The sequence below is a fragment of the Leptodactylus fuscus genome, chromosome 5 (genome assembly GCF_031893055.1).
Source record: "Leptodactylus fuscus isolate aLepFus1 chromosome 5, aLepFus1.hap2, whole genome shotgun sequence".
In the NCBI taxonomy this organism is placed as follows: domain Eukaryota; kingdom Metazoa; phylum Chordata; class Amphibia; order Anura; family Leptodactylidae; genus Leptodactylus; species Leptodactylus fuscus.
The window spans coordinates 157,375,481-157,390,777 of record NC_134269.1 but is presented as its reverse complement, the minus strand read 5'-3'; the positions used below and the strand labels follow the sequence as shown (position 1 = coordinate 157,390,777).

Genomic DNA, 15,297 nt, shown 5'->3' with positions numbered 1-15,297 from the left:
CTTAGATATAGTAAGTAGTGGATACTAGAAATGTGTATATTGCCCACAGTACCATACCATGTGCAGGTAATGTCATATAGTATCTACATGATTTACAGTCTAAACACTCACCCCAAGCTCCATGAACCTTTGATACTGTGCTGAACAGGGGAGTGAATACCTGATACAGCAATTACAATCCACAACTGACTGCCAGGTTCCAAAAACTGTCAAGTTAAACTTTAAGTCTCTTTGGTGTACTTTACACAGTTTTATAACATATGGTGTACATTTGTATACTATACAACCTACATGTGTACTGTCATGTAATGTAACGTTTATGTAAAATGTGGGTGACGCCATCGTTATGGAATAGTGACAAATCAGGTGATGTTATGGCATATACTAAGTTCTCCTAGACCACCTTTTCCTCCTTTGGAATATGAAAGCTATTGCCAGCATTGTGTAATATTTTTTTTACTATATTGCTCCTTTTAAGGTTGAAGTCCTCACAGACCTTCACTTGTTTTCTGAAGCTTTCCATGAGCTATTTCTCCTAAATAGTGGAAAACAAATTCCAAGAAGACCACACGAAGGATTCTCACCAGCTGGGAAAGTTCTGGTAAAACAATAGTTCTTTATTATTTTTAAGTTTTAGAATTTTTTTTTGTTTCACTTGCGAGGTATTAGGCTGAATGATAAAACAGAAAATGGTGGATTGTAACTTTACTCTTTTATTTCAGGAAACTTTGAAATTCTCATCATCAAAGACTCTTATCTCCAGTGAAAATGTACAGGTAGGATGTGCATTTTTAGTAGACTTCCTTTTATTATTAACTTATAGGTACAATCAAAGAACTTATATCAAATGTATAATAAAATCATGCTGTATATAAATGAAAAACCCTAAACAGCAAATCATTCTTTGACGGTATACGCTAATATAGAGCCCTGGGGTGTAGAAAAAAAATCTATTTTATTATCAAAAATACAAGCACCTTTTTTGGTACTAAAAAAGCAAAGTCGATGACGTTGCGGTAATAAGAGAACTGAGTGCTGACCCTGAAACATAAGATGTATTACAGCTTCAATTGATTTATTAGGTTTTATTATGTAATAAACACCCCCTATTGTGTCATATATAACTATTTTACTGCTTTTATAGATCACGGAATCAGATTTTTTGCTGTGCCTTTTGAATCTTTAGTAGTATTAATAATGTATACCGGTAAACATTGGATCATTGCACATAATAGATACATGTACATAGAATAGACTGTTCTATGAAAAATAAAATCCAGGTGAAGGCTAGTAAGCCATTCCCATCTTGTTCTTTATTATATATTATTCATTATCAATGTGATTTGTGTATTATGCCTTCGTTTACATTTTAGTATTTTAGTATATTTAGTTTTATTGTACTAGTTTATTCTCAAAAAGGGAGTGTTTTTTGCAGAAAGAATGTTTTGCTACCTATTTTATTTTAGTAAACCTTGCTGTCATGACTAGGTATACTCTAGTGGTTTTGTTACTAAAATAAGTCAGAATTGTTGCTTACAGCAATAGCTATAGCTTGATATTTGCTCCCCTAAAGGTGCAGTTCTTGTCTCTAAGGCTTATTTAATTGAAGAACCATATCTTGCTAGGAAATGCAATCTAGATCACAAAACATCAGCTACAAAATACTGTAGGGTAGAATACTAATGGGAAAATACCTTGTATATTTTTATTAAAGGAATATGAATATATAATATCCATTAATTTAGTATTTGCTTTGTAAGCAGTAATTCTACGTAGATGGTAATAGCAATCTTGTTGTTGTATACATTGTATAAACTATATTAACATTACAGGCATTAGAAGAGATTCTTAACAGAAAACCTAGCCCTTGTCTGCTCACCGTGTGTGATCAAGCAACCATGAATAAGCTGGTACTGACGAAAACACATTTCATCCTAAAACTGTCTTCAACGATTAATGCCATCCCTGAAGTGGTGAAGGAGTCTGGATATTATGTGACTGGGGAAAAAGCTAAACTGCAAAGTACAGATCTGGAACCGACTTTGTCAGGTAACAAAACCAGCTAAAATAGCCGCATTTACACTACAATTCTTACCAAACATTGGTAAACACTGACAGTGTTTTATACGAAAGGGATTATTCCATGAAGAACGTGGCACAAAGAATTTTAAAGAAATTTTATGTTTAAAATGTTTGCAGTGAAGCAGGCCATACACATTAGATTAATGTTGGCTGCACACAATGATTTTGGCAGGATTGGCCAACCACCTGATGTGTATGAGGCCTTACAACTTTTCTGCAGCAGCCAGTATTGGAGAAGAGAAAGATCAGGCTGTTGATTTTCAACATGGATGATCCTTTTGTACTCACGTAGCTGCATTAGATGAGCCTGGCATTAGTTTCTCTCTATACAGAATACATGACTTGGTTGAGTGCACATAGATTGTCTAAATAAAATTATCCAGTGGGCATCTGTCCTCTGGAAAGTCCGCAGAGGAAAACTCAGGGAAAATACGTTTCTGCCATGCTTTTTTCCGCAGTGTTTTTGGCTGCTACATGGGGCCTTAGCTTAAAGGGGTATTCCCACGTCACATACTCACCAGTCTTCACTGCTGTAAAATCTTCTTTCTTCCTGGTTTCTTGCGTCATTTGGTGGGCGGGGTTTCATACAACCTGCCCTTTAACTCTGCCCCCGAATTAGTGTGAAGCTCCGCCCATCTCATAGTGTGATCCTATGGGGTGGCTGAAGGGCCTGTGATGTCATCAAAGGTCCTCAAACAACACTATATGCACAATATTGGACTATAAAGTACAGGCAGGAGCAACTCCATTCTGTGTTACATACAGAGACTGCCTGTCTCTGCCTTAATGAACACAATTGAATTAGCTAGCCTGATAACTGGGAGAACAGAAGACTAGTTCAGAAATGAAAGCAGCTCCTCTCCCCTATCTGAGATCAGCAAGCTAGGTCACGTGGTGCAGACACAGGAATAGCTAGAAACACAGGCTCGCTCCTGTGCACTTAGCCCCTCCTCCTTCCCCCCTGAGAGCAGGCAGATACATCACTTGACTTTTGAGCAGATAAGTCAAGGGCTGTGTCAACATGAATGAAATTGCATTGAATAAAGTAAGATAGTGGACAAACAAAGCAGTTTTGCTGAAGCAGTGTATTTAGGAAAAGTCTTACACTCACATTAACAAGGAGTATAGATAGGATCCTTGTGATGGGACAACCCCTTTAAGGCTAGCTGCTGCCACCGGCCTGCTGTGACTTAAAATTATGGGCTGCGCATTCATTAAACAAATGGGAGCCACGGAAGCCTGGGCCGCAACATAGGACAGGGATAGGACCTGTCCTATCTGATGTGGCCTGCACATGGGATCGTGAAAATCATGGTCATGTGTACGGGACGTGGAAAAGAATGGGTCAGTGTGCTCTCTGTGAAATAGACGGATAGCACACTGAGCCACAGCATGGTCATCTGCAATCGGCCTAAATGCGTTATCCAGGGAGTAATAAAGCTTTCCAGTGCATTCCCTACATCTTGGTTCCATGTGCCCTGTGTATTACTTTTTCACTTTACTACTGCTCAGTTCTGTGGAGAGTTGATGTCTCAGAGTCAGAGTGGTTGCAGGGAAAACAGAGGAACAAGAGTTTTGGCCTCTCCAGCTGCCCTCCACAAAAATAATTAACAGGGGACGGGGATGTACATTAGTAATAAAGCTTAACCAGAATACTCCTTATCGGATTGTTAGAATTGTTCAGCTAGCTTGGAAATTAAGAAGGGACAATCTTGTCAGCTCTTCAGAGGGTTAAAAGTATGAAGACCAATAGTGTGTGACCAATAGCCTGCGTTTGGTATGTAAATGATTCATCAAATAACCCCCTTAATTAATCTGCTGACAGCATTACTTATAAATGGCAGGTATGTTTTATCATCTGTCATTGCCTGCCAATACCACATCTCTCTCCTATGCTTCAGATAAACCACCTTCCTCTTTCAAGTAATGGATAGCACTCTGTCCTTGAAATGTATTTGACAAATCTTTAGCTTGACTGTGAATATATTTTTACATACTAATGTGATGAACATGTTTACTTCTTTTTCCATCCTGCAAAATCCAACTTTTTGCAGTCTCCTTTCATTAATTCAGTTTGCCTGTCTGTGAGTGTTCTCCAGCAGGGCCAGATCTTCAATTAGACACGAGGCGTTGTCTGTACGTGACTTGTGAAGTGGATTTTTGTTGATGCAGTGGAAACTGAGGTTATAAGCTGTTTTCACTAATTTCATGCTATTTGCACATGAATACTATATATTTTCAGACTAGAATCTCAACCTGTTTAAGGCTGTATATATCTCTGCAACCATTTTTTTGTTGTCCCATTAAATCTAACATGAAGAATGAAGCAGCTTTGCAACTGATCTTAATTAAAAAATCCCTGTTGTTTTTTCATGTGGCTCCTATGTAGACTGTGTTTCTAATGTAATCCAGCAGCCTTGCACTCTCATACTTTCTTCTATACATCCTTTACCTTGGGCTTATGTATTTTGGGCATTCTTTGGGGTTATGTAGGTTAACCATAAGTAGAGGATACTGAGGATAGGGAATATGACTGCAGGATCTGACTACACAGAGTTTGTTTGTTGTCTGTTACCATGGATATGCATACAGGTCTACAGAGGTGCTGTAAAAACAAAACAGGACTCATTTTTTAATCAAGAAACAAAGTTTCTTTTAATTTTGTATTCACTAAGGTAATAAAACAGTTTCTGATGATAGACTTAGTGTTCAAGTCATTTCTAATATAGGTTTGTAACTGGAAGAAGAAAGGCCCATGCTTTTGCAATCATTCCACGGTATGGCTTCACAAATAATTGATGCAGAACCATTCTTCAATCACACGTAGTTACCTCTATTTTATTCTCTTTATAATTAACTTGCTTTTAAAGCTACTGCTTGGCATTATGTGTTATATTGAGTGCTTCCCGCTATGTCTGTTTTCCCTAACAATATTCAGTTTAACATATGGCTAGAAATACTGTTAACATGGCCCAAGTGAATAACCTTACATTTATCAACATTGAGCTTCATCTCCCTCTTTATTGCAGAAGAACATGCGGTAAAGCTCTTGAAATTAAAGTGTTAGGAAGATGGAAACATTTTTTAATTACAGAATATGTTTCAAATTAAGAATTAAAATGCCAGGCTTTATATACTATAATGATTTATTCTTCTACTCAGCTTTAGCTTTACCTTAAAGGTGTACATCATTCTGCTTTTTATTAGTAGTTTTTTAGTCCATGCTTAGTACCACAATTAAAAAACAACACACCGGTACTAAGTGCATATTGAACAAACACATTTTTGTCGAGTAATTTCAATCATTCTCAGTTCTATTATGCTAATATTATAAGAAGTACAGTTTAAAGTGGGTTTTTTATGGATGTGATATTGATAGCTCATTCTAAACTCTGTACATTTAGTAGTGAATGAGCTGCAGAGCACTGTAACAATGAGAACAACCACTACAAACTGTACAGCTGGTAAACAATAACATGGAGGCATTGTCTGCTTTAGAAACAATGTAGGATCATTTGTAGTGCAAAATGGCCCTTTGCTGTGACCAGTGCTGTGCCTACTTTTACTATAAGATAATCCTTTTAAGGCTGCATTCACACAGAGTAACGCCAGGCGTCATTTGTGTGTAATTTGTGTGTCTTTTACGGCCGTCATAAAACGTTTACATAGAGTTCTATAGGAAAAGACGGCCGTCATTTACGGCCGTCTTTTCCTATAGAACTCTATGTAAACGTTTTATGACGGCCGTAAAAGACACACAAATTACACACAAATGACGCCTGGCGTTACTCTGTGTGAATGCAGCCTAATAGTCCCTCCATGGGGAAATTCAGTGTGTTACAGCATCATGGATAATAGAGTAATAGATTACAAAAAAGAACATGTACAAGCTCAGAATAGCAGATAGAAAAGATACAAGGAGTCATAGCAATTAAAAAGAGAAGAAGACTCAGGATCATTTAGTTCTTTCTGTGGAGTGATCTTCACTTAATCTGATGTTGATTATACAGGCTGACCGCAGTTGGGAGGAAGGATCTTCAATATAGTTTGTTAATAAAGCCTTGGGCACTGATCAAGTGTGCCACCCTCTTCTTTTCTTCTTGTTGGTACCTTCTGTCAGCTGATTGTATGGGTCCTGGAAGCATGACCACCAATGATCTGATAACAATATCCTATCCTAAGTTTTGGCAATCAGTATCAGAAATCTATTTTAACATGTCAGATGGTTTTCATGTTTTAAAGTATCTACATATTTAAAAGTAACTTGTCACCAGGTTAGTAAGCTCTAGTTCAAATAATCTTTTGGATACTTTCTTTCCAAAGAACTCTCGTTGACTATTTCTTCAAGAGTCACTTTTTTTTCTGCCACTACTTGGTCCATTAGAGGCTTATGTGTGACTACAGCATTCCCATTCTACAGGAGCATTAACTTATGTTGGATTTTGCTTAAAGGGGCTCTATCATTGGGAAAAGTCATTTTTAACTAAGCACATATTTGCATATCCTTTAGAAAGGCTATTCCATACCTACCTTTTCTATGTTAATCCCCTCAGTAGTTTTTGAATGAGCCTGTTTTTATTCATATGCTAATTAGCCTCCTGCAAGCACCCGGAAGTATATGTTTAGTTACAAAATGACTTTTCCCAATGATAGGGCCCCTTTAAGTGCAAAGTGGGGCTTTAGCCTTAAATTTATTTTTGTTTTTTGTTTTGTTTTTTGTTTTTTGCAGAAGAAAATGGATCCAAAGTTGATAGTGATGCTCCAGTACAACTTGCATGTAAACAAGCTCTTACACTACCCAAACTAAAGGTTTGTTGCATCTTCAGGATGGGGTTTTAATTTGGAACATATAACTTGTAAAGTTAGGATACCATGGTCACAGGGAAGTAATTTGTAATTCATGGTAATATTACACCACAATTTAATATTGCGTTTCCGCAACGTGCAGCCTTAGCCTTAAAGGATTTATCCAGGCTTTTGATAGCCTGTCCTTAAGGAAGGCCATCAAAATAGGATCTGACTCTCAGCACCAGCGCTGCTTAGGCATATTGCAGCTACAAGCACAACCACTTCTATAAGTTGTGCAGTGCAGAGTAAGGTAAACAATGAAGAATCTGCCACAATTGCCGGAGTGCTACAGCCGCTGATCAGCAGGGGTTCCAAGAGTTGGACCCTGACTAATTTCATACTGATGGCCTAATAAAAGGAAAGGTATTATAGGAAAGTGTTATAGAAAGACCATTGGTTTCATCCATTTTTTTTCTAGTTTCTGTTAGTTGTTTAAGTGTAATATCTTGATAAAAAACATATCTTTCATTTTGCAAACAGGTTTTCCAGGAACATAGATAAACTGTTCTTTTATAATAATCGTAGGTTTCCCTCTCTGTTGTTTGTTCTTTATTTAGGATGTTTTATTGAAAGAAACAGAGGGAAAAATAAAAAGCATTCTTCAGGATCTAGAGATGAAATATAAATATCAGCTTTCAGACTGTAGTGCAGTTGACCTGAAAATGGCAATTGAAGCAAAGCTTCAACTTTCTGAAATAGCACAGCAGAGGCAGCACATTGCAGAAGGGTAAGTGTAACATATGGCAGAAGTGGTATGACTAAGGAAATACAGTATTACATCACTGGTTGTGGTAAAGTTCTTTGTGTTTTTTGGAACTTTAAGGGGTATTCCAATCATTTCAATTGATCTGAAGATAAATTGATCAAACTATATTATTATTAATAATAATAATAATAGTAGTAGTAGTAGCAGCAGCATTACACCCAATGGTGATATGTCCAGCGGGAATAAAATCATTTTAATTTCTTAATCATTTCAGCGTTGCTATGTCATTTTCTGCTCTGAAGATCCTTCAGGAGGCCAAACTATTCGCAGCTAAAAGTAAAGATGACAATAAAGATGGGCATGTAAGTGCAGACACCGATTACCTGTTACCATACACATTTTCTTTAGTATTAATATTTTTTATCCTTTTTTTTTAAACATATACTGCATACTGAGCCACTACACTAATAAAGTATAATATTATAGTAAAAAGTATTGTACTACACTGTCTACCAATAAGTATTTGGAAACCCATGCAAATGCACATGAAGATATCTGCGGGCGTGATGTACGTCACGCCTTCCGCCGTTAAATGTCGTGTAGGATACAGCATTGGCATTAGTCGCATGCAGGATGCCACGAAGTGCAGAGTTGTCCGACTTCGAGAAGGGGGTAATTGTGGGGTACAACAGAAATAGTCGATCCTTAAGGGACATAGCAAGCGAACTGAATTACCCAACATCGACAGTGGCCTATGTGATTACGAAGTGGAAGGTGAACAGTGATTGTGCCCCAAGTCGGCAGAACCCCGAAATTGCAGCCGTCCAAAATCAGTGAAAGAACTTACCTGTCTTATCCAAACCGAATGGAATAAAATACCACTAGCCGTCATACAAGGACTTGTAGGAGGCTCTACCAACTATTGAATATGAATAAATGTTGTTTTTCTGTTCTACCACAGGTGTCCAAATACTTATTGGTAGACTGTGTATACGATGGTTGCATTGCCATTACAGTTCGCTTCTGTACTATGAGAGATGTGTATATTTGCACACTGTATAAGCATGGGGACATATGGTAAATTTAGGGCAGCAGGGGAACAGTACAAACATACCACTAAATATGATAATGTTTCAGGGGCAGCACGGTGGCTCAGTGGTTAGCATGGCAGCCTTGCAGCCCTGGAGTCCTGGGTTCGAATCCCGCCAGGAACAACATCTGCAAGGAGTTTGTATATTCTCTCCGTGTTTGCTTGGATTTCCTCCCATTCTATAAATACATACTGATAGGAAAATAAATGTACATTGTGAACCCTATATGGGGCTCACAAACTACATAAAAAAAAGAAAAAAAAAAAAGATAATGTATCAGAAGGAAGCAGATAGGTAAGCCGTGCAAATCTGAGTAGTTTTGGAAATGAACAGTGGCAGATACATTAATGAATAGAAATATACTGCATTGTGTATCCAGAAGTAGTTTTAATATTGCAATCAGTGGCGTAACTAGGAATGGCAGGGCCCCGTGGCGAACATTTGACCCCCCTTTTGACCCCTCTCCTACGCATTCCTGCGCGCTCTATTATGCCTCATAGAGGCCCCTGCACATAGTATTATCCCCCATAGTGGACCCTGCACACAGTAATAAGTTCTTTAGTGGCCCCTGCACACAGACCCCAGAGTATAATAATCTGAGACCCAGGGGGAGAAAAACATAAAAAAAACTGTTACTCACCTATCTCTTGGCTCTGCTGCAGTCCTCCGCTGTCGGCCTCCACTGTAGTCCATCTTTGATGACGTCAGACGTCACATGACCCGAGACGCAGGCCGGGGTCATGAGACGTCAGACTACCAGGCCTGAAGCCTGACCGGATCGTGGAGAGGCCGACAGCGGAGGACTGCAGCAGAGCCAAGAGATAGGTGAGTAACAGTGTTTTTTTATGTTTCTTACCTCTCTCGGGCCTCCGATCATTATACTCGGGGGTCTGAAAAGTAACTCCAGCCGGCAACGGCCTATTAAGAAGAAAAAAATGCAGCTGTAGTGGCTGTCACCGGACGCCCTAATGTCCTGGTCCCTGTGGCAGCTGCCTCTGCTGCTATGGCGGTAGTTACGCCACTGGCTGCAATATATACCTTATAGCAGTACACTCACTATAAGGTATATAGTGTATATATGCCATAGTCCTAAAATAGAACTATAGAATAGACAGCCGTAAAATACTTCTTACACTTCATCCAGACAAAGGGAACATCTTGTTATATACAGTATGTTACTATATAATTTTTCATGCTTGTTTATAGACTTCTCATATCTGAATATATTCAATTTAAAAACAGAGTATGAGAACAAAGGCTTCGTACATAAAAATACTATCTTGACATTTAACAGCAAGCGCATTGACTGTCCAAGAACGCAGAATCACATTCTGTACTTTACTTTCCCTGCCTATTGTATTAGATCATTATGTGTAGGCTTAGTCAAGAGAGCTGCACTTACTCTACAAGGTTCATGAATGCCATTTCAGTGGTTCAGTTTCCACTTGTGCCAGTCATTCAAATAAACTAGAATGCATTCAGCTTACTTGTACTTATAACCAGCTTCTAGTGCGTATTACAATATTCACAAGATACAGAAGCATGATTTATTATTATGTATATAAGCCTAATTTATATTTTACTTTCTTGAGGCAGACTTATTAAATGTTCTCTTGAAACTGGCCAAAAAGTAGGTGTGTTGTAAGTAGTAAAATGTAGGAGATCACATAGTAAGTAAGATTCAGGAGCTCATTTTGACTAAAGGTAAAAAACAAAATGGCTGCCAGTGGTGTCCTCTGCTCAAAAAGGCCACATATTGCATAAAACCTGCTTTTTGCTGAAGATTTTGCTCCAGTTTTTAGAACCAGAGTCAAGAGTGGCATAAAAGAATGGGAAATATAAAGGAAGTACTTTTGCTAAATCCACTCCACTTTGGTTAAAAAAAACTGCAGAAAATTCTGCATAAAGAAAGTAGCTGTGGAGGGGTCGCAAGGCTTAAATGGAGTCTGTCCCTCAGCTAATTGAAAAATTGTATGAAGAGTGTTTTATTGTATTTTGCTGTAATTTACTAATGTGTCTTATTTTAAGATCAGAGAAGAAGTCGATAAAAAAACTGTTTCCATTCATCCAAGTGAATCTGAAGCCAGAGAGCATCTCAACATGAACACATGGTTAAGATGTCGACTTGCTTTTGTTTCTATTCTTACAAGGCAGATACGTGGTATAGCACTTCATGGTATGGACATTTATTCTCTCCTAATATCTAAATAAAGAGTAGGTTTTATCTGAGCACAACATAAACTGTGAATAGATGTAGTGTAGCTATATACATTGGGGCCTATTGTGTGCCTGAGTTATAGTAAACCTGTCCCAGCCCACCTAGATTCCTACCATGCTCTAGGTGCTTTTTTGAAAAATGGAACTTGGGAACAAAACAGAGAAAGACTAAGTTCACCTCTGTGTTGGGGTCGTGTAGATTTGGCTGGGGAGAAAAGTCCTGCAAGGACACCGATTTCCATATAAAACCATTATAGTCTATGGGGTCCACAGGTGTCCAGGGTAAACTCATTTTAAGCAGACAGGCTCTTTGTCTTTGAAGTCCCTAGACCCAAATGTTAGTGTAAACCTAGCAAAACTTAAAATTCTGTGCAAAAAAACCCATGCATGTGCAACAGAATTTGCGACTTTTCATTAGTAAGGCTAAAGCCTCACATAGCTGGCCACAGCCAAAAAGTGGTGCAGGAAAAAATGCGTTGTAAACGCATAGCTTCTTAATAAAATAGAATGTTGTTTTCTTTCCATCTGAATTCTACTTCTGCCTTTACAAGAGTGTGTGTCTGACAATGCTGCTTCCTTAGTTGTGTGCTACATGATCTGTGTTAACCTCCTCATGGTAGTACTTGTCTGTTGTTCTTGACAGCTCTCCACCATTGATGTTACACTTTACTGTCAGTTTGCACGTGTATTGACAGATGTATTGTTATCACAACAAGATTGCTGATATAGTAAGATAATGTTTTTTACATCACATTTCTAGATCAGGATGTGCTTGACCGTTCAGCTCTAATAACTAAGGGTATTGTAGAGGCAGAAACCTTTAATGATTCTGAGACCCAGGCTCAGTTCATGCTGCAAGCAGCTTTCCTTGATATTCAAGAGGGACATCCCAGGAAAGGCGTTCAGCACATGCTAAAGGTACATTACATATTTTTTGCACAGTAAATCTACTTGTTCACATATTGTATTTTCAGGAATTGTTATATTTATATGAAATAATGACTGCCAACTTTAGTAACGGTGTTCAGTCCAACTGAACTAACAATGGTGATACTTTAGTCTAGGAATGGATCCATTTTTTTAACATTACAACCTATGGGATTTTTTTTGCACCTACATTTTGCAGCTCGCTTCTAGTTTCATTGCAGCAAGTCATTCAAATAATTTTTCATATTCTACATAAAAATGATCCGTATCCCTGCCTACTGCACCCTCCTGGTAGAGCAGGTGACTTTTCAGCTATCTACTGCCTTGTATGTAGGAAATTGATGATGTGAGTGGTTGGAACACCACCGGCTTTATTTGGGCAGCAGTGTTGTAAAGCAAGTCTCTTATTGCAGTTATTTAATATGTTATATCTGTTAAATACAGAACCTCTGAATTTGACTTTTTTTCTTGTTTTGTCTCTTAAAAGATAGTAAATAATTTTACTTTTTTTAAAGTCTAAAGCTCACTGCTTGGCGAACAACTATTGCTCTAATCCCCACTTGACACATGCATACCTGTTAAGCCAGTAGGGTAGGGTTCACACAACCATTGTTGTCCGCTCAGAAGGTGTCTGTTTAAAAAAAAACAAAAAAAAAAAAACAAAAAAAAAAAAACGGACACCTATCATAACGGACTCAGTTACTGTCCATTATATGTCTGTTGCCCATAGACCTCAATGTTTAAATAAAATAAAAAAATAACCAAAACAAAAAACAAACGGACACTTACTTTTTCAAACGGACAGAAAACTCCTGCATGTATGATTTTTTTGCTCGCTTGAAAAACCGGACATGGTTGTAAACAGACACAAAGGGGGTAGTCACACAATGTAACGTGGCAATGATTCTGGCACGATAACTCGTGTAAGAATCAGCGCTGCAAAACAGAATCCCATTGATTTCAATGTGTTACATGCGCTAAACGGAACCCATTGAAGTCAATTGGATTCTGATTTGCAGCGCTGATTCTTACGCGAGTTATCGTGCCAGAATCAGCGCTGCGTTACATTGTGTGAATGCCCCCTAAAGGACACAAACAGACACTAAAGGACACTAGAGAAGAGCGAGTACTATTAGAAAATGGCCGTTTCAAATAGCATGCACCCATAAGAATGAATGGAAGCGGCCGGCACGTCCGGCTGGCTACGTCCATTCTTTCCTATGGGTGCGTGCTATTCGAAACGGCCATTTCAAATAGTACTCGCTCATCTCTACAGGACACAAGATAAAATCCAATTGAAAAGAATGGAAATTGCAAACGGACCAGCTAGTGTCCATTGCTAAAATCTTGTATGGACAATAGCCACGGACACTGCTGAGTGGACACCAACAGTAGTGTGAATGACCACTAAGAACAAAAAGATTGGATTTTAAAAAAAAATGCAATATGTCTGATTCTTTTTTCTCTACATCTGCCATTGGTCAAGTGTTGATACACTCATATATAGATGCCTGGCCAGTCTCTTCAACATTCATCTAATATATAACTTCTATCGCCAGCTTTAGTTACATTATTTTATCTTGTATCTTATCTGAGGCACTGACCTGTTGAAAAATTATTTTATTTGTGACTATATGACACCTCAACTCACTGACTGTATGTAAAGAGGTGTCATTTCTAAAATCAATATGTGATGTGATGTATTCTCAATCATATAGTCCTGGTTTTCTAAACTATAACACTATAGTTAAGCCAAAGCATAAAAAAAACTATGGACAACCCCTGGAAAGTTGTATGTGCAGCAAACACATTAGCATTGACTTTGATATAAGTGTCTCATTTCTCTGCATAAGGAACTGAGAATAGAGCCATTTTTATTTATCGTCCACATTATGCTTGAAGACTGATCGATGATCCTGCCCTCTTGCTAGTACTAGGCAAATATTGTTATGACTTTGGATTTCTGCATACTTATAGAACTATATTTAATATTCTCTTGAGATATACTATTGCAATACAGAAAACCCAAATAATATACAAACAACTATTTTTGGAGAGTGTCACTTTAATATGATTTAGTGAATATTCTTAGTATTGCTAATGTTTCTGTGTGATATATTATCCTTCTGAAAACATCCATTGTATGAAACAGCAGAAGTTATTTCTGGTAGGGCTTTCTGAATACAAATGAAGGCCATTCTTCTGAAGTAGTGGTCTGCTGGTGGCTTGGCATGCTGAGACTTGTAGTGTCACAGCAGCTATGCAGGCACAGCATGCAGACCATTACTGTAAAATAATATGTAAAATATGTGGTGGAAAATATAAAAGTAGAGAAATAGTTAAAAAAAAATAAAAATCAATATTTGGTTAAACAAATGCATTTGGATATACAAGTCTCTGTTCACACTGGTGTTATAGGTTCCACTTTTATGATGTAACTAAACTTTCTTACAACTTTTGATTTTCTGGCAGCATTTGTGTCATTAATAAATGTTGTAATATACTTTTTAACACATTTTGGCTCCTTTTTGTGAAAACCTTAATTTTTTTTTACTTTTTCCTTTCTTCTGTCATGTGAGCCTTCTTTTACTTCTCCTTTTTTCATTGTGTACAGAGTACAGACATGTGTGAAGTGAAGAGAAAAGGAGGGAGGGGAGGGTTATTTCTAGGGTTGAGCGATCGTGTTCGGAAAAGATCGGATTTCGATCAGCGATCGAGAAAATTTCACGATCGCCATCGGAATTCCGAACACGATCTTTTTATGTGGGATCGAGATCGGTGATCTTTTCCCACAATGCTTTGCTTAGCCTTCACACTGAGTATACATGTTCCATAGGAATGAATGGAAGCAGCCAGCACACAGCCTTAACCCCCAGCGCCCCGGCTGCCCCCATTCATTCGAATGGGAGGCTAAACTAAACATCTCTAGCAGCTACTTACCTCTAGAGATGGCTGCTCCGGTGCCCTTCTTCTTCTTGCCTCGCTGCCCCACCTCCCAGGTTAGTGTTTAAAGCGCTAGGTAGGCGGGGCTTGTGGCTTAGGAGAGTGTGGGTGGGTACAGGGCGGGGAGATGTGACGTCTCCCCTCCCAGTACCCGCCCACACTCTCCTAACCTGGCAGCGAAGGGAGAAGAGCAGCATGGAGCGGCAGCGAGGCATGGAAGAAGGAAGGCACCGGACCAGCCATCTCTGGAGGTAAGTGGACACCAGGGGGGACTAAGTAGCCAGAGGATTTAAAAAAAAATCCTCTGGCTACTTTAGTGATTCACTACACAGCGTGGATTCTAACAATTGTTAGATTCCATGCTGTATAGTGAATAGGATTGCTTTTAAAATCCGATCTCCGATTAATAAAAAAAAATCCTATTGACTTGCATTGGGATCAGAATTGGGATCGAGATCGGGTTCGAATGAAAAATGATCGGAA

The 15,297-nt window shown here is 38.4% G+C and overlaps 1 protein-coding gene across 1 annotated transcript in view; it reads left to right on the top strand.

The window, feature by feature from the left end:
• Positions 1-15,297, top strand: part of CFAP54 (cilia and flagella associated protein 54) — a 263,167-nt gene that overhangs the window by 188,300 nt on the left and 59,570 nt on the right. The window contains 8 exon segments of the mRNA XM_075274556.1: positions 479-601; positions 723-776; positions 1,833-2,049; positions 6,812-6,891; positions 7,488-7,657; positions 7,911-7,998; positions 10,756-10,903; positions 11,705-11,862. Coding sequence (XP_075130657.1) covers positions 479-601; positions 723-776; positions 1,833-2,049; positions 6,812-6,891; positions 7,488-7,657; positions 7,911-7,998; positions 10,756-10,903; positions 11,705-11,862 — 1,038 coding nt within the window.